General features: G+C 41.5%; 2 protein-coding genes across 2 annotated transcripts in view; both read left to right on the plus strand.

Annotated features, from left to right (window-relative positions):
* The window catches only part of pdlim2 (PDZ and LIM domain 2 (mystique)), a 36,096-nt gene extending 17,386 nt beyond the window's left edge, over positions 1–18,710 (plus strand). The window contains exons 7-10 of the mRNA XM_020657063.3: positions 11,338–11,456; positions 14,470–14,618; positions 15,348–15,459; positions 17,550–18,710. Coding sequence (XP_020512719.1) covers positions 11,338–11,456; positions 14,470–14,618; positions 15,348–15,459; positions 17,550–17,742 — 573 coding nt within the window. The 3' untranslated portion in view covers positions 17,743–18,710. The remainder of the gene's footprint in view (positions 1–11,337; positions 11,457–14,469; positions 14,619–15,347; positions 15,460–17,549) is intronic.
* Positions 18,711–22,869: 4,159 nt separating this feature from the next.
* Positions 22,870–26,168, plus strand: part of adgra2 (adhesion G protein-coupled receptor A2) — a 39,195-nt gene continuing 35,896 nt past the window's right edge. Inside the window, exon 1 of the mRNA XM_020657089.3 lies at positions 22,870–23,873. Coding sequence (XP_020512745.2) covers positions 23,566–23,873 — 308 coding nt within the window. The 5' untranslated portion in view covers positions 22,870–23,565. The remainder of the gene's footprint in view (positions 23,874–26,168) is intronic.

Genomic DNA, 26,168 nt, shown 5'->3' on the forward strand with positions numbered 1-26,168 from the left:
GAAAGGTTTTCATCTCTCTCGCAGTGGGAGGAAAATGACCGTTAAGCTATGAAGTAACCTTGTTCTTTAGAGACGCTTTCATTACTTATTCTGGACATTTCTGACGTGTCTTTATCAAAATAAAATACTGCAGAGATTAAATGTGGTCCCAGATAAATATAGTCTTTAGGAATGCAAAGGCAGAGTCACTCCTAATAACTAATTTGATGGGACTGCAAAGCCACACGGCATGTCGTCTCCTTCCAAGTTGTTTTAGAGCAGGGAGGATGTGCAGGATGTGTGTGAGTGTGAGTGCAGACATGAATCAGCTCTCTGACTGGCTCGCTGTGCAGGCAGATTCTACTGACACGACTGTGATATGTGGTGTTCATCTAGAGGACTGACGCCTCAGGCAGACAACAGGCTGGACTGGAGATGATAAAATTGTCCAGTCTTAAATCCTTTTACATTTTGTATTTGTTATTATCTTTTTATTTGGGGAGTGGGGGTGGATTTGATCCTTTTTGGCTTAAAAAGAAATTATACTTTTACCATTTCTGATTCCGGTTACAAGTTTTGGCACTTTTTAAGGGGAACTCCGTTGATGCTACACATGAAGATCTCTTTACCAGACAAGAAGATTACTATTGAGCCTGTGAAACAAATGTTTTATAAGCTTCTGTGGCTCCATGCAAAGGCTTTTTAAATACTGAAGATGATTTTCATCAGGGTTATTTTAAATTGAGCCTCCAGATTCAATTGGATGTCTGTTACAAGTTTGGGGTTGTCAAAAGTATAGATACTTCATTACTTTTTGATTTTCAGTATCCATTTATGTTTTATTTGATATCTAATTTTACAAAAGGTTAAAAAGAGAGCAAAAGAGAAAAAGCAGTGCTGGTCTAGGGACACTAAGAGGAGAGGAAGAGAGGAAAATGTACGATTGAAAAAGAAAATGGTAAATCTGAAAATATCAAATCATTGGTGGAGATTTTGACATTGATGCCATATGGAAGTTTTGAAATTCAGGTTTTTTGACAACTCTAGTTAAATTTGGTGGACATGAGTTGATTAGATCAGTTAATGCAAATGGAAGGATTCAAGGTTTTTTGAGGTTGAATGGGGGAAAATTTGGGCACCTTTTTTTTTGCGAATCTCTGGTGCAAGGCTTAATTGTTGGATTGCTGCTTAAATTATGTGTTCAAGAGTCTTTTTGCTAAATGGATTACAAGTCTTAATACCTGTAGGTCAAGTACTGCCTTTCCGGTCAACTTGTAGGGTTTATCTGGGTATTGTGTCTCACTCATTGTAAGCTTCTGTTAAAAACAGATGCTGATGTTTACAACATCAATCCAAAACCACATTCAAGAACCAAATCTGGAGTTGTAGAGATGCTGTGGCAGCAAACCATTGAGGGGAAAACTTCTGTATTGGCCAACCAAAAAACATACGAGAGCTGTGTTGTGGCTTAGAGCTCAATCAAGGAGCCCTTGAGATTGACCATGCTTCTGTCATAGCTCTGAGCTGTGTGTCCAAGACGGGCCTTGCATGTTTGTGGTATTTAGGAGTCGCCTGTTCTCCTTACCATTTTAAATTGAACCTTTTCCCTCGTTTTTGCTATGTTGGAATCAGTAATGACTTGTATCCTCTGGGAGAAATTACATTCCTTCTTCCTTCCTCCTCTCCAATATAAACTTGGTCTTTTTTGGCTTTTTAACTGTTCATTTTGTATCTTTGAATTAATATCAAGTCGTATGTTTTGTGAAGACTGTAATTTGAGATGTTTAATCACTGCTTTTGTCCACCCTTTTTTCCTGGTTTAAAGCTGATTTGAATTGCTGGCTGGGCTGTCTCTGCCTGACATCCTCAGTGTTTACCAGCAGAGTGGATGAGAGTTTTGGGTTTTGGCTGACCCCGTCCTCCCAGGGATGGCTACCCTGGTTTTAAAGTGGTGATGAGCCTCCTGCCGCAGAGCTGTGATTAGTGAGTTGAGTTCTTTCAGAGTGCTCGGTGGGGAAAGGCTGGGAAGAGGCCTGCATTGGGCACACTGTGCATTATGCTGCTAGGGCTGGCAGGAACACAGTGAGCACTAAGATGTGGAACCCCTGTGACAAGGGCCTCTGTCCTGCCTGAGAGGTGCAGAGTTCTGCTGTATCAGGTGATCAGCCTCTCTGAAAAGCTCCTAAAAGGCTTTTCCACTCCTGTTTGGCTCCCTGAGTTAAGAAAGAGGGATGCGCAACAGGATCCCCCGTTTTCCAGGGTGTCTGATGTCCTGAGAAAAAAAGCCTTTTTACAATAGTGGCCGTGATTGCAGAGGCTGGTGCTGCTTTTCCCCTTGCGTCACAAGGCTTGTCATTGTGTGATGGGAGCTAGAGGAGACGGGGGTCGGGGTGGAGCAAGGCGTAGACCTGGGAGCCTGCTGACATTCCCAAACTGTACTTAAGCAATCACAGCGATCTGCTTTGCCAAGAAGCTGCAGGAAAACACAGATATTCCCTTTTCTTCTCATCATAGAGAAAATGTAACAAATGTATGATAATATGCAACATTTGATTGCATGTTTCAAAACTGATAAATGACTTTGGTACAAAATATTGACTTAAAATGCAGTTCATCCGCATTGAGGGTTGGGTGATTCTTTAGGACCTTTGTTTGTGGTTAGTGCCACTGATGTTGGCTGTTTGTAAATCCAAACTCTCAGACTAGAGTGACCGGATCGACCTTTACATTTCTTATAACATACATGCTCAGCCACGTGATAGAATGTTTTCCAGGAAGTCTGTACAGTACATCTTGATCAACCTCAAAGGCTAGTGAGTTAAATAAAAAGAGTGACCTTTTGAATCAGAAGCTGTGTTTAAGTTGCTGCAGGAAGCATTCGCCCTGCTGAAATCACAACCTACCAGATTATACTGAACCCTGACCTTTTGTAGAGGAAGGAAAAATGCATCACATGAAAATGCATTACTTTAGACCTGTGCCATTTAATTTAGTGTGGCTTCGATCCTGTAGTTCTGTTTTGTCCTGTCATGATGTGTCTGGCTCTGTTCAGATTTTAATATCTTCTATCTAACCACCATGACAAAAGGAGTAAAGGCATCCTCGTTTCCTGAAAAGCCAGGCTAGGATTGTATAGGAACTGCTGTCATGATTCCGAGCATCTGTTTATATTATCACAAAATGACCACAACTGGACAACTGTAGCGATGAGTAGGGCCAAACCCAAACTGCTCTGACCAGTCACTGGGCCGTTAGGACCGGGCTCTGTGTCTTGGTTTGCAGTTTCTGCACTTTGAGGTTCCTGAGGGTTGCCTTGTGGGCTGCTTGGTCCTGGATAGGAAAGGGTGGTTTCTTTATAAATATTGCTTCTACTGTAAGATGTCCAGCTCCAGCAGGGTGACACTCGTGCAAACAGAGCTTTTCCTCGTTATGCTAAATTGGGAGATGTGACCTTGGCTGAGCATTGCAATATGTGTCACTAAGCATGTCATCCAACGAAGGCAGGCTAAGTTTCCCTCCATACATCGTCCATCACATAAATATCTCTGTCCATCATTATCCTGCACGCCAGTGGCTGACTCTGTCCTGCTCTATTCTGGAGGTTGTGGTGGACTGGTGTGCAAAGTTGTGGTCAATGCTTTGGAACAGAAACAGATACTTGGCATGCAGGAATAGAGTTTGAAGTAAATGTTTAAAAGAAATAAAATGTAAAACTGTATGTTGCATGCTTTGTAGTTTAAAGATTGAATAATAAGAAAGTCTTTATCTCAAGGAACACATACTTTTATAAGGCTAATCAGAGAATTCTCCTCATCTGTAATTGCTTGTCCTCTGCCATTAAATGCATATCTTTCCTTGCATTCTCGTGCATGTCTTTTCTTTAAAGACGATGGCTTGGAATGATGTGCTATTTCAGGTCTGACATGAGTTGGCCTGTATTTGGTTTGGCAGGCAGGAGCAGTGCTAGGCCAGTGCCAGGGGAGCGGTACTGGCTGTGGCCACTGTGCATGGATATTTTCCTCCTCCTCTTCTTCTTCTCTGCACACTGAGCTCTGTGACTGGCCAGTGTGAGGTCTTTTCACGTGGACTCAAAGCTGTTGGGCTTGGGGTCTATTGTGGCCTCTGTGCAGGCAGCATGCCTCTCCTCATCCCTCCTGATTGATCAGCTCACCTGTTTTTCTTTCCTCTGGAGTGGAAAAGCAAACTGGGGCACTTTTGATTCCCCATGCTTTCCAGGCCCCCAGGCACACTCATGGGGACACTCGGCCCTGAAAGTTTAACGGGGAAACGTTGGCCCAGAGAGATGGGCCTTTTCACTAGTTGGTGATGTTTACGAAGGCGGTGAGCGGTGTGTCAACATTCCTAAAGTTGTGTCAAGGGAACAACGTGTATAACTGCCCCTCAGTGTATTCATGCCAGCAAAAACAGACATGCCAGCATATATTCCCTTAGTTTTCCCCTAGTTTTACACAGGACAACACCTACGTTGGAGAGTAATGGTTACTATGGCTGTGTTTGTTGTCATACATCATAATTGTTTAGCTAGTAAAATGGCAGCTGCAGTTAACACTGAAGAGTAATTCTGCTCCACTGACACCATAAATGCATGCTTGTCTGACATTTTAGATTTACGTTAAAGCCTTCCAGAGAAATTCCTGTTGAAATATGAGTATAAGGTTGTTCTACATCATGGTGTATGGAGTTATAAGTCATAATACTTTGTTTTACAGTAAAGAAACTGGACCTCTGTGAGAAAACAGAGAGAGCCATACCAGATGGTTTCTGTCTTATTGCAGTTTTATTGTTGTCAGGCTCATTGACCATGAGAGTTCTATCACCTTTTCATTGATGAGCTGTTTAAAGTGGCTCCCTATTGAGACCTCCCACCTCATTATGACAATGTTGATTAGCACACTTAGTTTACATTTTATTTCTTATGATTGTCGTTTTTTTGGTATAAAAAGAGGCCTCTGTATGACCATATATTCAAGTCCAGGAATGTTTGTCCAACCATAATGAACTCAAGATGTCTAATGAGTTTGATGTGCTTCTCCAGTCCGAGCCTTGTGGTGAATTTAATAGAGATCAAAAATGTGTTGCTTTTTGCACCCTTTGTGTATAGATAAACACTTACCCCTCAAATTTTATTCCTCATTGGGTTTCTGACTAATGGAGGCAGTGTGTGAGTGCCTCACTGAGACCACCTACAGTACTTTGTGATCACATGAGAAGGCTTTGGCTAGATTCAGGGCTCTCAAAGTATTCAATGTAAACAATCAGGTTCATCCATATTAAATGTGTGATGAACTTTACAAGTCATTGACTTTACAGAACAGTCAAACTTTTGCAAGATTTACTTTTTTCCAAATATTTCCTCTATCATCCCCTTGGGATCTTTTCAATGTGTCATCGATTTTTTTGCTTGCAAAATACTGAGATTTTTTTTAAAGCAGTCTTACTGTAATAAGCCAAACACCGCTCTGGTGACTCTAGAGACATTGCACAGACTGAATTTCTCCATACTCACAGTCATCTTGTTGTCTTCGTCTCTCCGCTGCTCATTTGGTCTCTAATCTTGTACATATGGTTTATATCTGGAGCAGTTTGATGGTGTGTGGCCGTGGTGTATGAATAGAGGGGGAGGTATTAACACTGGCATCACAAAGATCTGTGGCTTTATTCCATGTTATTGAATGCCGCACAATCTAAGCCTGAGCCAAGAATTTATATGTAAAAAGCATTAAAGAGGATTGAGAAGATGAAGTGTGGCATTAAGAGATTACAGGTACTGAATGCATGGGTACTGTATATGAAGAGTTGTAAAAAAAAAAGGTCCACAAAGCATGCCCTAAGGTTAGAAAACTAGATTCTCAAAACTGTTTATATATGAAATGTTGAATTTGTAGAATAAAGGAAATTGGCTCTTCCTTTAAGGGGCTTCTGTAGAGTTGTTTGTCTGCATCCATCAACTCTCTGGTTAGTCCAAATACTGTCTAATTAATGGACTCAGAACCTCCATGATGTCACCCATTGGCTTGCCATTGCCATGTAAGACCCTTGAGTCTGATATTTTTGGAGACAGAAGTGACCATATGTGGATGAGAGGCTGGAGCTGGAGAGTAGTGAGGGTTTAGCATGTTGTCAAAGTTACACCGCCTGTGCCCCTGGCTAATTCATTACCTTGCAAATCAGCGAGTATCCCATTATGATTCCAACAGCTGGAGAATGTATTTGTTGTTGAGGCTGACCTGAGTTGTTTATTTATCATATTTAAGAAGATAAGGGTGCAGCCGCTCGCCAACACATATCTCTGGACATAAAACAAGCTGCCAGTGTACAACAAAGTCATGCATCCATCCCCACGATCTTGTTGGGAGCCAATCCCAGTTGTAAATGGCCAGAAGCAGAGTGTGCTGGGGACAGGCCACAACACAAACAGGGTTACTTGGAATTATCAGTATTTTCATTGCAACAGCCAGCTGGAAAACAGTCCTGAATCTGATTGCACATGCTGTTACACATCAAAGTGTGAGTAACACTGAAAGAGCTAACAGGGCAGTTATGGTTTGTGTGGCTCAATAACTGCAGATTGTTCATTATATAATATAATGAACAGAGCACATTGTGCAACTATTATGCACACAATAAAAAGCAAATAATACAAACAAAGCTGTCAGATATAGGTCATTGGCCACATTAGCTGGGATCACACCTAGAAAACAGCTAGCATGTCCCATCTGTCTCTCAAAGCAATCAACCTCTAAGTATACCTCATGAAAACTCTTCAAGTTAAAACAGGTGAGTTATAAAAACAAATCCACACCATGTACAGTAGTCATGAATAGAGAAACAAACTAGAAAGACCAAGAGTAGTTGTTTTTTTACCAGGCTGAAAACATGATTGAGTCTGCTGTGAATTTAGTTTTTTTAATGTTGAGCCAAATGTGGAATGGCTCGCATTTGGAACCAGCCTCAAATGGCCACATGAGAAACTGCACTTTCTTTGGGTACTCTCCTGTTTGCTTAATTTTTCAGCCGCAGTGGTTACTGCCTAGTCTAGTCATTATTTCGATCATCATTTTCGTCTTCAACCGTCCATTAAGCAGCTGCAGGGATATGAAGCAATAGCAAAAGGTCAAGAATGTTGATGAGATTAATTTTGATATGAAACGTCCTGTGTTCAGCCTCATGTTGTGTTCTATTGGTTACAGAACACGGACACAGTAATACACCCTCACTCAGACATGATTACAGGGCAGTGTTCATCAGTGACGGTGGATAACGAGCAGGTTAGCTTCAGCCTCAGGTCTCTGCTTAGGACCTCCACCAACGCACACTGCAGGATAGGAAACACTGCACACGGCTCTGATTATTACCCAGTCCAGGATGTCTGTTGCCCCCCCCCCCCCCCCCCATACACACACCCATCATTGTAGTGCAGCAGTCACGTCTGTGGTGGAGACAGTGAATTAGCAGTTAAAGCACTTTCTTGCAGCAGCACCATGCTTACCAAAATAAAAGCTTCCTTAGGCATTGCTTCTGTGCACTGCTGCCCCATGCCCTGTAATTGAAGCTGCAGGGTGGTAATGGTGATGATGATGGGGGTGATGATGATGATGATGATGCAGAGCAGCTTACTTGGAGCCAGACTGAAGGCTTGCACTGTCCTCAACTTGTCCTGTGGGCCTTGATCTGAAACAGCTGCCCTCTCTTCACTTCACCATTTCCTGTTTGTTTGTGTTTTGAAGTGGCCAGTCGTCGACGTCTTTCTTTTTCATTTTTGACAGTTTACTCGACATTTTCTTTCCTGCCCGTACCAAGCCTTTTATTGAACATAAACCACTCACACATGGTCTTTCATTCACTTTATTCAAATCTTAAAATTTTTAAATTCAGGCATCCAAAAAGGCTTTTAAGAGCCTTGAAGGTTGTTATTTATAAATGGATTATCAATTACAACAATTCAGGCTAGTATACCTTGTGTTTTTTTATGAGTAAATCCAATTGAAAACATGTTTTGTTGAGTATTAAAACAAAATGTCTTGTTGGAAACTTCCATTACTTTCTAGTTTTATAAATATGGCTTCTCAGGACATGCGTGTCAATACAAGCTAATCAACACTGGTCAGAAGTGACAAAAATGACACACCTTATGTAAGGGTTTTCACGTATCGAAATGTACTGGTGATTCCCATTAAAGTCACATTTTGCTGACACAGACAGATGGACCGTAACTCTCCTAACACATGTTGGGAAAGACTCCAGCCCCTGCCTTGTCTCTGCCAGGGATGAAGCGGGTAGAGAAGGCGGATGGGTGGATAATGATTCAAATAAACAGCAAGATTCAGCACAATCTTCCATGACTTTTTAGCCATCTTTGCAGCAGATGTCTTTACTCTGTAGAGTTACATATCCAGCAGAAATGTAGAGCATTATTTCAGCATTATAAACTCCTGAAAACTTATTTTAAAGTTTATCTCCAAGTCATACACATCAATAAAAGAAAGTTAACCTCAAAGGGGGAAAAAAACAAAAACACTTTTTAAGTCCAAAACCACAAATCAGGGCATGTAAAACTTTCAAATCATTCTAACTTTGGCAGCAATAGTTTGTGTCTGTTGTGTATGCAGCTCAATGCCAGCTCAGCACACCAGTGACTTGCCCTAATGAGTCCATGTATGTTGATTATGAGCTCCTGATTACAGTACAGTGCAGCTTTAATCTGAGCTTCCTCCTCTCCACAGCCACAGGAACCTAGAAGAATTGGCTGATGACTTCTTTCTCCAGAGGTCTCATGCCTAGACCTAGACAAAATAATAGGCTTTCCTCAGCCTGCCTGTGCCCCTCCCAAAGTTTGTTGATGCATGAGACATGGGGGCAGCACTGGCACTGCTATGTAGCAGTTTACATTGTAGCACTGAGATCGGCCGTGTGTAATGGTTTGATGGCTCACAATGGAACAATAATGATTTTAGAACAAAGATGTTTCGGGGAGCTTGGTTTCAGGCCATTGCCAGCCTTGCCATGGTTACTATTATAAAAGGCTGGCATCGTAGACAGCAGAATGGATGATTGTGACGGCTGAACTAGTCTGGTGGTGCAGACAACGTTTTTTTGAACTCTCTAAGGTCAAGCTCCATACGTTTTGTCACAGAGGATCACTTGTTTTTTTTCTTTCTCCCTCTTTTTGTTATTCTTTACTTCATTGCATTCCTCTTGGGTCGCATAGATCAGAGTTGTAATTCTTTGGCTGTTAGAGAGTATGAAGATCCACATTCAGTAGCCAGACACTTATATAACATAGGCTTTTGTTTGCAGAGTAGATTCATATGAACATACTGTGTGGCTTCATCAGGTCTCCCTGACACAATCCCTAAAGCATGCATGTCTGTCAGGTATATGCCCCTGAGATAGTTTCACAGCAGGAGACTTCATAGACATTTATATTCCTGCAATCTGATGATATGGAATATGTGATCTTATGAGCCTACAGTTATTATGCTGGGTTTATCCTGGGAGGAATTGCAGCAAGACATCCCAATGATCGCTTCTGGTAAAGGCTTCCTGGCATACACCACTAATCTGCCCACTCACTGAGGAAAGAGAAGGGGAAAATTGGACTCAATTGAGAACAGAGACAATGTTCAAAGAGTTGTCGAATTGGAAGCGGGTGCTGGCGTTGGACACACAAATCTTTGACTCCATCAGTGCCACTGTGTCAGCATCCAGCTCCAGCATTAGCTCCAACTGGAGTCTCAGTTGTGCAGTGGTTCAAAAAGCCGGGTGGAGACTTTCTCTCTGGATGGAGTCAGTGTAACACTGATGCCAGCTGGTGTCAGTTAAGGGAAAAAAGTCAGTGAGGTTTATTGTGAAACTTTGACTCTCTGTCTGAATTTCAGTCTAAGTTTTCCTGGACTGTGCACAGACTATAAATAAACTAATAACATTGTTCCCCAAGCAAACCAAAAGTTGTGAAACTGTTAGGGGACTTCTTTAAAACAAAAACATTCATTTTGTCAGTTTGCATAATGCAGCAGTGGACGACTGCGCTGTCTGTGGTCAGTAAGTGTTCTGTCTCACAGAAGCAACATGGTGAGATACCAGACTGTGTTGTGGTCAAAAATGGTTTGTTTGTTGAGATTCCTGACAGTAAAAGTGTCTGTCTTGAGTTATGTGCTGTGCTGTGCAGACTTGGTCCAGGTGTGCCGAGTGTTAAGTGCAAACACGTGCATGAGGTCAGCTCCAAGTAGTGGCCAACGGTCTCTCTCTTTCTCTCATGACACAATGTACTGATAAAACCTTTTCACCCGTTATTTCTTAATGTTGCAACAGTGTGAGGCTTCCTTTCATTTATGACCAGACCCGCTGCAATAGAAAGGTCATTGACACGTCTGTGGAGGCCTCAGCTGATGAGGTCCTTGTACACAGTAGGTATATAGCGCCCTCTGCTGTCAAAAAATCACAAATTTACTTTAACTTCCTGAATCACTTTCTGTGAATGAGATTTTGCCAAGTGGAATTTCTTCTCTCATTTCAAGATGACGGGTAGTGTTTATAACCACCATGAATAATGATGAGATTTACATACTGAAGTTCATGCTGGCTCTGACTTTGCCATCAGACCAGCACTGGAGTGGTTGCCAAAATCTGTTGCCACACAATCATCTATCAGCTCATGGGCTGAAGTGCAGCCCTGATATAAATGGTAATCAAGATAACAAAATATTGATTTGTCCTGCTGTGAACATTGAGACTGATGAGTCTGCAATGGAGGAATGTTGGGTAGGAGTCATGCATGCAATAGAAACTCGATTGTATGTCGTGCCCTGTACTCTCTCAAAAAAAAATATAAAGGATTTTTATTCTTTGTGGGAAACTGAAAACTGTCTTTGAATTTAAGTCGAACATGCTGCTGTTGCTGATAAATGATCACCAGGCTTCTTTACGTGTTGTCTCCACATGTGGATCTTATTTAAGCTTCTGATAAATCTCCTCGGTTTTCATCTTGACCGAACACATCCTACATGTTGGAGTGTCAGGGATGCTTTACTCTAGCTTGTCATATAGCACATTCTGCTCAGATTTAGAGCTTCCTGAAACAAGGACTCAACATTTGTTCAGTGCCAACATATGAAGCAGTAATCCAGAAATACTGCTGCCGAATTCCTGCCTCAGCACAGAACGTGGCTCTTTGTGTGACTTTTTTTTTTTTTTTTTTTTACAGTAACATTGCATCATGGTCTAAACACTTGCACGCCTCAGTACTGTAGTCTCAGTACAGTCGATTCCTCAGCTCTGTTCTGCAGAGTCTGGTTTAACGGCTCTCTATGTTTTTTGTTGTGTCTTCTTCCACCACAGGAGTTCTCCCCTTCAGACTACAGGGTTAACTCGGTGTCAAGCAGAACTCCGACCCCACCAGGACGCTACTCACCTCACAGCCCCACTGAGCGGGACGTACCTATGTCCCCTCGTCGCAGGTAATGACAACATGCATGATAAACACAATCAAAACAGGTTAAAAGACCAACATGAAAATCAACTGTAATGTATGTTACACTGTTTAGTATGGATGCAGAACTCTGTTTATTCAGTTATATCTGTTCACAATCTCATGTCCACCACTTGCACTGCAGTTTGCTTTTCGTGTTCTGCCCCTTCTGATGAGGTGCTGCAGCTGTAATTTGACTCTTTTCATTGGGTGCAGGTGCTTCCCTCTGAACATTGTAAGGATTCCCTTTGACTCGCTAATGTTTTTGCATGGCAGAAATGTAAATCTTCTTTTAGTCTCTCTCATATTCCTTTGTGTCCACTGTCTCGGCTGGAGAACTGCTGAGTGTGTTTTCACAGAGCTGCATGGTTGACTTTGGCCCAAGTCCCCTCTTTGGGTAACCAGGCTTGTGATATGACGTGTCAGCAAAGCAGTCATATCCAAACTGCCCATATTCTCAAATAAGTCTGATTTCACTCCCCCTGATCGGCCCCCTGTCTGCAGCCCCCAGCTTGCACACCAAGCCTCTCCCTGCTGCTCCCAGCCAATCACATACTGGGTGACACCCATGTTCCCACCCCTTTGTGTCGCATGGCCAATGAGTTTGAGCCCGGAGGCACACCTTTTGGTCAAACTCTTGTTTTTCTGTCTTGTCTAGTTCAGATAGAGGTGTGTGTGTTTTGCATCTGCATGTGTTGCTGGTTTTTCTTCCCTATGTTGCTATGTTGAGACTCCAGCAGTGTGAGAAATATAGGGACAGTCACTGGAAAGAATAGCTGAGTTCTCTTTCTTTGTTCCTTCTCTATTTCCTTTTGAGGTGAGTCTTATCATTTTGAGTTTTGTTCTTTTGGATTTCTTTTGTCTGGATGAACAAACTTAGGTTTAGTATTGTAAGTTCCCTGGTTAGAGAAATGTGGTTGTTGTTTAGCCTTGTAATCCTGCATATGTTTTGGCTACATGCATTTGCTTTGACTAGATCATTATCATAGTTCCCCTGAGCTGAGTCTGGGTTCTGAGAACCAGCAGCTTCTTAATTGTATGGATATAAGAACATTTTAAAAGCACAATTCACTGATGACAAACCATCTATCTCTTTCTCTGCAAAACTGTGGACTCCACTGCTTTTTCAGATGAATGCTGTTCCCCTCTCACCCTCTCAGTTATTTGTTCTCCTCCCATTTGACCTGGACTTTCCATTTGTTTTGAGATTGCAATTTCAGCAGGGACGAGGAGTGAAGCGAAAAAGGGGAAATGGACCGAGGGTGGAGTTGAGCATGTGGAGAACTTGGAGGGTGTTCTGTAGAGGTCTGTTTTCAATTTGAACCATTTTCGGTGATGCAGAAGAAAAGGGGCTGAGAATTTGCTCTGGTCACATATTTGTTGTCTTGTCTGTTTGCCATCTCTTGTTTCAGCCATATTCAATTTAGCGTTAGGCCTAAGCTTCAAGCTGAAATCAAGGCTGGAATAACATATGTGTAAAATCACAACCATGCACAAAGCTTAAAGATCATCAAGGAACATGCGAGATGTAGCTATGTAGTGTTTCCTCATTCTGTTGCATGTAAAATTATGGTAGACATCAATGATTATTTGGGCAGTACAACAAGGTTTAAGGTTGTGTCCTTGCTCATTTATACATTGAAATTAATATAACACAATACGTTTGATGACTAAGAGATTCAAAGCCTGTTTTGGGTATAGTCCTCTCATTTGTCTTGCAGCACAGTGATCAGTATTATCAACTAGAGTCTATAATCTTTTCTTGAAAAACATGTTGGTGTCTAGGCTGACTAAATCTGGCACCTGAACACAATCCAGCAGAGCATTCGTCTACAAACTGAATGCAGACTGCCAAACATTTGCTGATGTCTATGATTTATAAACACTACTGACAAAGAGTTGACAAAACAGTATCTTCATGTTTGCATGGTTGAGGTTTGGGTCATTATCTCTGAGCATTTTTCAGCACAGGTGTGAGTCAAAGAGTAAATATTTGGGCAGATTTGTTGCATGTGACTGATGGGGGCAGTCAGTCAGGTGGCCACAGGTGGAAAGCATCCAACCACGCCTGGCCTGTCTAGTGTACCTGGCCAACTGGTTCCTGCTGACAGAAAACTCTCACCAGCTCCCTCCAGACAAATACACAAGAACACACTTTGTGCCTTTGTGTCTCTTTCAACTTGCATTATATGATCATGGTTTTCATTCATTCATTCCTTCAGCAATGGTGGGAAGGCGGAAGTGTTGTGCATTAACACATTCAGTGTGGAAGTAGTAAAAGTAATCACTTTTCCTTCACACCAGGGGGAAAAGAATTTGCTTGTAAAAGTGAGCTACTGCTCTTTCTTCTACTTTCCCCTTCTTCTTATTTCTTAATGAGCTGAAAGCATGAAGTACCTAAAGGTGAAAGCTTCCTGTCTCCACTCACCTCCTCCTGTGCAGAAACTGTCTGGAAACACCCACTGGATGAAAAAGTTGTTTTTGTGTTTGTTTCTGGCTCTTTAGTGAACTATTATCGAACGGTATCTTGCCTTATGTTGTCTATCATGTCCTGTGTCAGGCAAAACATGAATGAATTCATATTGAATAATGGTTGTTGAAAAGATTTAATCTGATACTTTCTTTACAAATGGTTCCTTGCAGGCTATATAGCTTCTGTTGTCAGTAACATTTCTTCAGTGTTTTGTCCTTGAGGCTGTTTTCTAAGTCAGAACAATTCCTCTGGTGAAGGGATATGTCAGGGTCCTATTGAGCTTATGATGTGTGATTGAAGGATGTTTTGTTCTCTTGCCTGTGGCGAGAATTTTAGACTTCATGGTCAGAGGTCAAAGCCTCAAGGGCAGATCCTGCCCGTTCCTTCATTTCCTCTGGATTTAGTTGAACCAGTCCGACAAGTCCTTCATAAACGCACATTAACTGCTGAAAACATCACTCCAAGCACACCTAAGTAATTCAGTGCATGTGATTAACTTCAACCTTTTTTTTATTTCTTCCCTCTACAGCAGTTCAAGCTCTGACTTTACCATGCAGAAGTTTGACAAGGAGTCAGAGGTGTACAAGATGATCCAGGAGAATAAGGAGTCCCGCACCCCGCCTCGTCAGTCCAACACCTTTAAAATGCTGCAAGAGGTCCTGGAGGCTGATGAGAAAGGTTAGACGGTCTTTCAAATACAAACCATAAAGCAAAATTAAAATGGGAAATACTCGCATCCTTTTTAGCTTTCAGTTCTTAATAGTCTCTTAAATATCCAAACATACCCTTCACTATAGATTCAATGAGTGCTTTGTTTTTATCAGGGACATGACTTTAACCTTGTCTGATCAGTTATGATGTGTTCAGTGTCTTCACTACCCAATGCACAGCCCAGGTATTTAAAATGAATGGAACAGTGTTAACCTCTTTTGCGTGAGTTAAGTATGCACAGGGGTTCATGTAAAACACAACATAAATCATATATACTACAGTTTTATGCTGGTGCATCGTTCAGAACAAGCTGGTGTCATTTACGTCCATCAGGCCATGACCTGTACAGGATGTGCAGAAAGCTCTCCTGTGTGTTGTTAATGGCACATCATGGAATGCTTCTGTCCTCCATTTGCCCCCTCTGCTTTGATAAATGTTGAGGTAAATACATCCAGAGAGTGATAACATTCTTTCACGATGCCATAATGTCCGATGTGTGCAAACCCATCACATGGAGCGTGTCCCGTGGGTGATGAGCTGTGATGACGAGTGGGGAACACAAACACGCTCCACTGGCATGAGGCACAAAGACAAACACTGTGCTGATGTGATGAACCGAGAAATGCGAACCTGTCAGAACAGCACTATGAGCAGCTGTGGTCATGACTGTGTGTGTCTGTGTGTGTTTGACTTCAGAGGCAGCTCTGCGGTTCCCAGGGAAACTCTCACCCGACGTCCCAAAACCGAGCACAGCAGTGGGAGGAGTCAAGAATCACCACACCTGTGAGAAGTGTGGCACCAGCATTCTGTAAGTCCACTGTCACCTGCAGTGACACGTTCACTGCAATTACAAGAGTGTGAATAAAAACAATGAGGATTTGCCCTGCAGGACAAGATGTACTACAAGTATTTAGCATTTGTACCCCTGCATTATTATCATATTTTCACAAGTCTCTTAGCTTCATAACATTATTGATGTTTGATAACATTATTTAAAAGTTTAGGCTTGGATTTAATAACTTAATAAACTGTCACCTCATTAAGAGGTACATTGGACATCCTTAAAGTATAGAGGGGACAGTATAGCATCATAACCCACACTACACACTCACTACAACCACTCACCACCAGGACACACAAACTGATTTCTGAGACTCTACACTCATGTCTAGCTGTCCACTGCGTGCCTAACACACCTCCAATGCAGTTATTATTATTTTAAATGTATTAATGGAAAATTTTTCCCAAAAATATTCTTTCCAATGATGATATTTAAAACTGCTTTTAAAGCTGCACTTGTATATTGTACTTGTGCTGTGTTGCACTGCTGCTTTGACACAAATGACGCTCCCAATGGAGACAAACGTTTTTTGAATTATATTGAGTTGAAGTGATTCAATTTTTTATTTATATTATTTCTATTAAATTAACTTTATATCCAAAGCACAAAGCTGGAGAGTGACTTGTCTGTGATGTTGATTAGCATTTTTAGCAGTTGATGTTGCTAAATGCTACATTATTTAACCATAATGACGACTGGTCAAGTCCTGCCATGGGGAAGGGACATAAAAGTTCAAGAACGGTTTTCTTAAGAAGCAAACTAACATTCTCTAGAAGGAGCTCTGAATGTTTATTTATGTTTTCTAAATAACAAACTCTGAAATATTAAAGAACACATACAAACCTTTTTTTATTGTTGAGGCAAAAAATGACTCAAAGATGACCTCACTGCGTATAATAAATAATGCCTAATCATTTATTTTGATTAAACATAACGTTAGGACATACAGAGACATTATCAGCCTTAGTGTTAATATCAGTTATCAGTTTCATGAAGAATCTTTAAACTGGAGCTGTATTGGTACAAAATCAAAACTGCATCAGCAAAGAATCTACTGAATAAAACAAGAACATAGATCCTAGTTCTACTTGATAAGAAATGTGAGATAGTTTTGTCCTGGTGTCAATCACTCCTTTAAGATGCAAAGATGTTTGAAAAAGTAATTCTCATTGTTGTTATTCATCTGCTTCAGATTCTTATTCAGATTATGCTTTCTTTTTTATGGTATTTTTTGGGCCTTTAGGCCTTTGTTAGATAGGACAGCTGAAGAGAGAGGAAATGTTGGGAGGAGAGAGTAGGGTCTGACATGCCGCAAAGGGCAGAGGTCGGATTCAAACCCATAGCCCCTGTGATGAGGACTACAGCCTCTGTACATGGGGCACGCAACATCACCGCTATGATAATGGTGCTCCATGATCATTTTTCTTTTAATACCAAAAGAAAATTCAGTTGTTATAGTCTACCCAGACCATACTTACATTTAAAACAGACAGGACTGAGGTGAACACTGGCAACCTCACGTGGTCCATAAATAATGAAACAAGATCCTTTTTCTGACATTGAATAACTTCAGCTTGCTCAGTAAATGGATCCTCTTTTGCAGAGCTCAATAATCGATTCTTAATTGCTTCTAAATTTAATTGAAAGTGGAACACAGTTCCAAAATATTGTCAACAATCTGAATATCTTTATATTGAATAGAGCTTTTCCAGTGTTTTCCCAAAATCAATGAGAAGCCTCTCTGATTTTGACACCTTAATGTCGAGTAAGTTTTCATCACAACAATGAACTAAAGCAGGTAGAGCGCAGCCATGTTCTGACTCTGAACCCTGGAGAAGAAGGTGCAGTACAGCTGACCTGTACTGCACCTTCTTGCAGTACTCTGCAGCTCTCTGTATACAGAACAAAGAGCAAGGATGAAAAACCTCACCTCTGGAGGAAACCTGTGTTTGAAACCAAGACATTTGACATAACTCAATGAACTAAAACCTGCTGTTTTCTCTCCCTTAAAAAAATAAAAAAGGGACAATATTCTCACTGGATTCATTTCTTTACAGCAATCTGGCCGTGCGCATCACAGAAGACCACTACCGCCACCCAGAGTGCTACACCTGCTCAGATTGTGGTCTTAACCTCAGGATGAGAGGTCACTTTTGGTTCGGAGACGTGATGTACTGTGAGAAACACGCCAATCAGAGGCACCAAAGCCAAGGCAGTTCCCCTCAAGCCACCGTGTCCCCCCGCCATTAAGGCTGCCCCCATATCACCTGCCTCCCTCTGGACACAGGGTGCTAGTGCTCTGCCTGAAGCTCCACCTCTCCTGACTCAGATACAGACCTTTTAATGGTGCGTGGAGATGGACACTGGTCAACAACACAGCACAGGATATTATTTTCTGATCATATTTAACCATATTTTGCATTATAGTGATTCACTTTCCTGCCTTTCTTTATCTGTATGAGAATAGGCAGTTTTTTGCCGCCACATTCTCTTTTGGTTTATTTTTAGCTCTAATGATGCACAGCTGCCGTGGACTCGAGCCACATCTAATCAACTAAGGCCAGTTTTACCAAAACAAACTTTTTCGACAAACTCACCAGCACCGGCTCTCTGACTCTGAGGATCTGATCATTCAGCTGAATCTCCTGCTGACAAGAAGGGACCAAATCTCACCTACACTGCATGCACATTTAAAGATGCACTGTACACAGACGGTGCTGTTTGTGTGTGAAGAAGTTTGCTCACTTCAGCATGCCCTCCCTGCATCAGTGTGTGTGACTGTGTGTGCGTGTGAGTGTGTGTGTGTGTGTGTGCGTGCATGCATGAGAGAGAGAGAGAGAGAGAGAGAGAAAAGGAAAGGGAGGTAAATTTTGTGATTTTTGGGCTAGAGTCAGGCCAAAAGCCCTCGAGTTTTCTATATTTCTTTTGTAAGCAGAATTTGAGTAGAAATAATGGAAAAAAAAATAGCTGCCTTGTTTTGCTTTTTTGTTTCTTATGAGGGATTATAGATTCATACAATATACAAATATTTTTGATGTTTATGTAATTGAACTGTATTCTATAATATAGACCATTTAAATGCATAATGTGTGCAGAGGACATTTAGTGTGAATGGAATTGGAATATACTACACTTGTCCAGTTACAGCAATACTCAGAGATACACTATAATGTTTCTATTATGTGGCACTTAATAAAATCGCACAACCTGAAGCTTCACTGACGATGATTGTGTGGGAATTCCTACAGGTTACAGTCTGTAAGTACAGAAGACATGCACCCATACATTTAGTTTACTGACTCATCTGTGGTGGTTTTCTTGTGCTGTGACTTATTTATTTAATTATCATGAGATAACTGCTGGTTTTCTTTTGATAACGGGATCATTTTATGACGATCTAAAAAAAAAAAATAGGCTGGAGACTTTTATAGGCCGGACCGAGACATGTCCTTCTAACATTGCCCTAATGAGGTAAGTTAAGCCCTTTTTTTTGTTTGTTTTGTGCTTTTCAATTAAGCGTATGAGATAAATAAGTCAAGATCTTGAGAAAACAGATGTTTGGATTGATGTCTGCTTAGAGCTTCTCTGAATGTCTTTAAGTTGGCAGGTGACAAACATGAGTTGTTTTCTGTCTTTTATCATACATGTATGAACATTATGTTACTCGTTATAACTTAAAGAAAACCTACGTCCTGATAGATTTACATTTCACATCGAGTGTATGTTGTTCATTCAACCCTTTTTTCACATCAGGCATTAAGTGTCCTCACAGCTATAACTACTAACAGTAGAAATGACTGACTTGTGGAGCGACACGTCCCTGTTCTGTGAAGACAGGTTTGACCAGTAGGGTGTCACCAAAATCTGAGAGGGCACGGTAATGCAGCATATTTTCAGGACGAGTTATTACTTGCCTAGACTTAAGGGACTTTAAATGTTAAATTTGAACAAGCAGTTGGGTTCAAGTATTTCGTCTGTCTTCAAAACGGGAAGCGACAAACCTTAACCTTTTTTTATTTATTTATTTTTTTAACTTATTTCGCCTTCAGGTAGAGACAATAAAGAAAAAGTCATTTTGAAATATATTCCTACATTTCACTCGGCTCACCACAAGGGGGAAGCATTACTACGTGTTTAAATGTGCGTCTGAACTTTGGAAATACAGAAAGAAAAAAGTAACTCAGAAATTCTTGTTTTTTTGGTTTTTTTTTATGAAAAAAAATCTAAACTCATTTTTTTGTATGAAAAGCTAATTTGGGTGTAAAGAAGTCTGAAACAACTGAACAAGAAGGCGTCAATATATGAAATATAGATTAACACGTTTTAAACAGTTAAGTTATGGCAAACCCTTTTAACATTAAACCAGTCTGGCTGATGAGTAGCGATTTCCTTTTTAATATTGTAAATTACATTTCAACATGTCGAAATGTAATTTTGACATGTTGAAATGTTAATTCAAGATATCTGTAAAAACATTTTTACATGTTACAAATACATTTCTATGTCAAAATGTAATTTATCAAATAATGTTATTTTGACTAGTAAGAATTGCATTTTATATTAAAATATATAATGTAATTAATTTACATTAATTTATAATGTAAGAACAATTGTAGATATCATAGATGAACGTTTTCACGAGTAAGAATTGTATTGTTGATATCAAGAATGAACATTTTTGCTAGTAAAAAATGACATGTAGATATCTCTAATTAGAATTGTTACTAGTGAAAATTACATTGTGGATATGTCTGCTTGGAATTCTAACATGTCAAAAAGCAATTATTGATATCTACAATTGCTTTTACCGCTAATAGCCTAATTTAATGTTAAAAGAGCTTGCCGTAGTTAAGTTATTATATTGATGTGGATTCCGAAACAAAAAATTCATACCTTAAACACATGGCTTTACAAACATGTCATCAAAAGATCGATGCTTCATCCATCTGTTACTGCAGCATTAAGTGTTACTTACCACTACTACTTCTACTTCTACTACCAATAACCATTCTTAATGATGGACGAAGGTATTAACTGCTGAAGATATGGCCTCACATTATGATTTCATAACCTCATAAACTGCTAAAGCAGTGGGTTTAATGCCCCCATAAAAACGTAATTAAAACCATTCATGCAGGAAGTGGAAAGACTGGTTAGACTGACAGAGGGGGCGGGGCTTCTGTGTGCTGCTCATTCCACCACTAGGTGTCATGGCCTCCTTAAGAAAGACTAAGGGGCCTGATGTTTGCTTCCCAGCTCATAGTTTCCTTTGTTTATTCTCTAACAGGAGCTTTAAGTTACCTCAGTCTGAACTGTCACTTTGTCTGGTTGACATATGTAGTTATATAAAAAAACAAATTGTAGATCTATAGCCTATATTTCCTAACAGGATTCAGAGGACTATAGCCTATAGGAACACACACCATCATCAGCAGGTCTGTCTTGCATCTTAAAAGCTTGTATAACTTCCTCCAAAACCTCCCCAAAGACATTATCTCAGTTCTCCATGTTGAGCCTTGGAGTTGCTCTGCGTTCCACCTTTCTTCCCCGGCGCTCTCCCCTTTCTCAACACCCCACCTGGAATGGAGTCCAGATGTGGAGCAAGCAGGCGGAGAGAGATTGCTTTGCGTTGCTATAAGGAGAGAGGGAGGGCTGGAGAGAAAATGTTGGAACGACATTAAAGTTTGTCTGGATGCCATTAAGTACAATTTGATGTAATGTGCAGTTTGGGACGTGACTTTCTAAATGGAAACTGTGCTCTCCAGATGAGAGAGATTTGGGCCTTGCACAGTCGGAGGGGGGTGTTGTACTTGAAGCTTTATTTAACAGCTTGGATAAACAGCCCTCTGTTTCAGGCGCCCGTCCACTCCTTGTGCTTTATTTCAATAATCACGCTGGCTTTCCAGCGTACAGTATCATATACAGGAATAACAAACCCGGGGTCCACTGTGTGGGTCAGAGCACAGAGCACCATTATTCTGCAGGCCGTGCTCGCATGACTGAGGGGCCTGCAGTCTGGATTTGTCAGCGAATACATGTCGGGCCCAATTGCAAAATGTTTCTTTTCAAAAGCTTTCCTGCTTCAACTTCTCATATTTTGAAATTCTCTCCAGGTTTGAATCGTTCCGCTCTCCATCCTCTCGGGCCTCTCGGATATCAAACAGTATTTTCTTTTTTTTAAAGAAATGTATTTTGGGATTCTTCCACTCACAGGCAAAACGGTGATCCTCTGTAATTTTTGGAACCTATGTTGGATTCTTTATGGGGGGGAAATTCTTTATTTATTGTAGAAAAATTGGTCTGTCAACAAAAGAATTGAGTTATTGGAATATCTTTCTTGTGAAGTATCTCTATATCTAAGATAATTTGTTCAAGTGTCAGCATGCATGAGCACCATTTATCTTTGACAACAAAAGCAACACTTGTAGATCATTTTGATTTTTGGATTTTTGGCTCAAGTTTTTGTTAATGTTCAGAACATTCGTCTGTATTGTCTGCATTCAGCGGCAACCTACGTCTAGCCATCTAATGCTATCATTTGTGGCAGCTTGAGGTTGGCCAATGGCGTCCAGTAAGAATAAAATAAAAGCTGTTTATAATGTGGCTCTAACTCGCCTCAGATATCTATCATCTGAGAGCTGAGTCACATTATGTTTCCAGGATCAGGTTGTTCTGCATAACAATAACTCTCTCTTTACAACATTATGTAGAATTTGTTAATGTGTATTATTCATTATCTCCCCTCCTTGCAGATAGAATAAATGTTCTTAGATCCACTGTCAGTCACACATACATTCCTCCAGAGATCCTAAGCATCCATCCATAACTTTAACCAAGACATTCCTGCTTCATAAAACCTGGATGGCAATGACCACTACAAATCAAAAAACAGCAGCATTGCTGCACAGGCTGGTCGATAAGGCATGAACCCACCAAAAATGTCCACTTGCTGATCCTGTTAAACATTAGCTTCCTCTTGCACCTTAAAGTAGAGTTTGAATTTTATTTTTAATAGGCCTACCATTCATACAAGCTACACAATAAACATTATTATAAGAGGTAATGTGACATTATTCCTCACCTTTTACGTTACAAATAAAAAATAAAGACACATAAGGATATAAAAATTGCTTTTACAAAGACTTTTAAAATGACATTGTCAAAATGTGTTTTTCTTAAATAACATATCATGAAGGCAAACTGCAATAAACACATTATTCGACTGGGCTGCTTGATAAAGAGTAATGAAAGTGTTTTCAGGAGGGCTTCCTCTCTTGTAGCAGGTAAACCTCCTCTCTGTACGGGCTGGATGCGCTAGGACCGCGGGGACCAGTGCGCAGGCGCAGACGGAACAGGCGCACTTGGGGTTGTAACTAAGCGAGTTTGAGTGTGACAGACGCAAGCAGGCAAAACCGCTAGATTTTTTGGGAATTACACAGGAGCCGAATAGGACCAGCTCACTTCTTGTCCGAACTTTTTTTTTTTTTTTCACTCCTGTTTGAAAGTTTTCAAAAGTTTCTCCTTAGAGAGATCAACGTAGACCTCGGGATCCGGGAGAAGAGGGGAGGAAAGTTTTTAAGAGCAGCGATACAACTGAGAAAAATGTTTGGGATTACACTTTTTTTTTCCTTCTTCATATAAATGACAGTGTGTGGCTTTTGACTGCTCTGTCGTGGCTTTCATCAACCTCAAGACTGACTTTTACAGCGGGAGATATTCTAACGACTCTCCAAAGTATCCTAAAAGTGTTGTAAACCTCTCAAGATAATTAAGCCGACTGACAACTTTTTAAGGCACACTCTTGCGTCTGTGTGTAGGTGTTGAGGACGTGTGGATGGACTCACTCTCCTTTGAGTTTAGTTGGACCAGAGGGAGCTGTGCGCCCGGGCTGCCATGATATAACGGGACACTGTTGGAAAATCACTATTGCTAAAAGACCGGATGGTGAGAGTTTACTGCCAAGCGAAGGATTTCCAAGTTAACCATTCATTCAAGACCTAAAAAAGATACTCGTCCAACTTCCTCTTACACACCTCACGCCCTCCACTGAAAGCTTCATGGTGGAGTTATGGGATGACTGGAGGCGGGGGTGCAGCTGAGGTGAGCTCCAGCCGAAGGACAATGTTTGCGCCCGGCGTTGGCATCCCTCCGCTGCCGGGGCGGCTGGTACTGATGCTGCTCCTGCTGTGCGCCTCCGAGCCCAGGCTCTCCAGGGCCTGTACCGGGTTGCTCGCCTCCACCAGCGGCTGCAGCTGCACGGAGGAGCGGGGGAAAACGCACAGTGTCCCGGGCCAGGCTGTGGGGAGGAGGGTCAGCTGCACCAAGGAGGAGCTGAGTGAGCCACCGGATGGCAGCCTGCTACCCAACAGGACCGTCACCCTGTGAGTCTGAACACTGACGGCTTCACGGTTGTCTCCAAACTATTAACATATATTTATAGCACGATTCATCTGATGTGGTTTGTTGCACTGAGTGGGACTTCACTGTCTGACCTTGAATTCATTTGTGTCCTCTGTTATGACATTCCTTCTTTAATTTGTTTAGTACTGACCAATCATGCTATGTTTAAGCTGTTATAGCTTTTGTCAGTTTTACTTGGTTTATACTATAAGGGTGAACTTGCAGAGGACATAGTTTTGAAAATTAATTGACAGGATACTATATGGGTGATGCTGGTGTGTTTTCCAATAAATAGAAGAGTAAAAGAAGGGAGGCTGGAGTGTCAAAAATCAGATCTACACACTCATGCCTCTGAACCCATGACCTCAGGTTTAACTGTATTGAGATCTTGCTTGTAGTAATGAGGCTTATTAGGTCAGAAGTTTACATCTTGATTTAGTTTACCTCTGCAGAGGAGGGCTGAGCATCGCCTCTCTGTGAAGCACTTAGGGAAGATCAACAAGAGGGCATGCTGACTGTAACACCCATCATGGCCCTGCCTCATTGACACGTCTGTCACTTTAAGTTTGACTTGCAGCTCCGTCTTTCTCCCACCAACCCCCTGTGCACATGGTGTGGGTGACTTAACTGGAATGAACAGAACACACACACATACTATACGTTTATATTTATACTAGAAAGAAAGAGCATTTGGTGGGAATCTGACAGAAATGGCTGTGGGCCTGGTTTGATATTTTTTAATTAAGAAGTTATTTGTGTGGTCTCCTTGGATAGAACATGTAAGAGCCTCATAGTTTGCCAAAGCACACTATCTCTCATGATGGATGCACCACTAATCTATCAGTGACACATAATTTTGGGGTGTTGTGTTGTTGAACACTTTCCTAACAGCCGCTCAGACTTTCTGTAGACATTGCTCATTCCCACAGTATGTTACTGTCTCTGTACTCTGACCCAGTGGGAGAAATGTTAGCTGCACATGGGCACAGTAAAAAAAAAACATGTTCAACTGCCCCTCTGCAGCGAGCATATGAGGTAAAGTAAGGGGATTTATGCCCCAGGAGAGCTGAAACGAGCCAGCAGTCCATTTATAGGCCCTTGTGTTTCTTGCTTAATAAAGGCAGGATAAACATCTGGAGAACACATTGCTGGAAACAGTGGGGGGAGGGGGTGGTGGTGGCAGTGGTCGAGGTGATTGAATATAATCTTCCATTCTTGCATCTACTAATTTTGGTTTGGTTGTTTTTGCACACATGGCGTACATTCTGTGACACATTTATAATGCTGCAGAGCAAACAATTCCGCCCACTTTACCTTTGACTCTGGTGTCTGGAACGTTCATTGTCCTGAAGATTGGTTTGGTTCCTCAAGAGCCCTTCTCCCATCTTCACTCATGACATTAGCTCCAGATGTGGAATGTGAGAAGATGTGTTGATATTCGTGTTATTCCTGACATTCCTCAACTCCGCTTAGAGACAGACTGTATCCCAGGTGCAGCAGGGGCGCTTTCTCTGTGCCCTACGCCGCCTCGGTCCCTCCCCGCGTCAGACAGCCTGACAGCCGGCTGTGCCGCCCTCTCTCTCTCTGGAGGAATCTCTCCTCCATGCTGAGCGAGCGAAGGCTAGAGGACACCAGGCTTTGGGCTTCCGGGGCCGGCTGCTACGTGTAATGCACAACAGCTGGCCCCTGTGAAACATTCCAGCTGAGGCCCCTCAGCCTCATGGGAAATCCCAACGGGGATTTGTTTATTAAAACTATTAGCTGTTTGTTGTTCCTGCCAGCCGTAAAGGAGCAACCAGTCGGCCTAATATTACCACCTCCTTCAGTCCAGTCTTGAGATGCACTTTGATTACAGATCATATATTTCTCAGTTTGTACGAACTCACACTTAGCGCGGGTTTACTGATGAATCTTGCTATTCTCAGCTATCAGCCATCTTTTGTCCCACTTTCCCTCTTTTCCTTATCTCCAGCTCCCCATTTTTCTCCCCTTCCTGCCCCCCTCTATCATGAGTTCATCCACACGCAGTAACTCTCAACCTAAATATTTAGCCGTCCTGGTAGGAAACTGCCATGTCCAAACTCCTTCCAGATGTGAGCCTGCGCAGCCTTGTGTTTAGGCCTAATTATGCACGGCTGCAGAGGAGCTGGATCACTGGGAGAGGAAGAGGAGCGGAAGGGTAGAGAGGGGGGAAATAGATAAGAGCGTGAAAGCTTAAAAAAGAAGTGCTTTCGTTTTAGTAGAAAGTGGGAATAAAGGAGAAAGTTGAGCATGCG

This window comes from Labrus bergylta, chromosome 2 (assembly GCF_963930695.1).
Source record: "Labrus bergylta chromosome 2, fLabBer1.1, whole genome shotgun sequence".
In the NCBI taxonomy this organism is placed as follows: domain Eukaryota; kingdom Metazoa; phylum Chordata; class Actinopteri; order Labriformes; family Labridae; genus Labrus; species Labrus bergylta.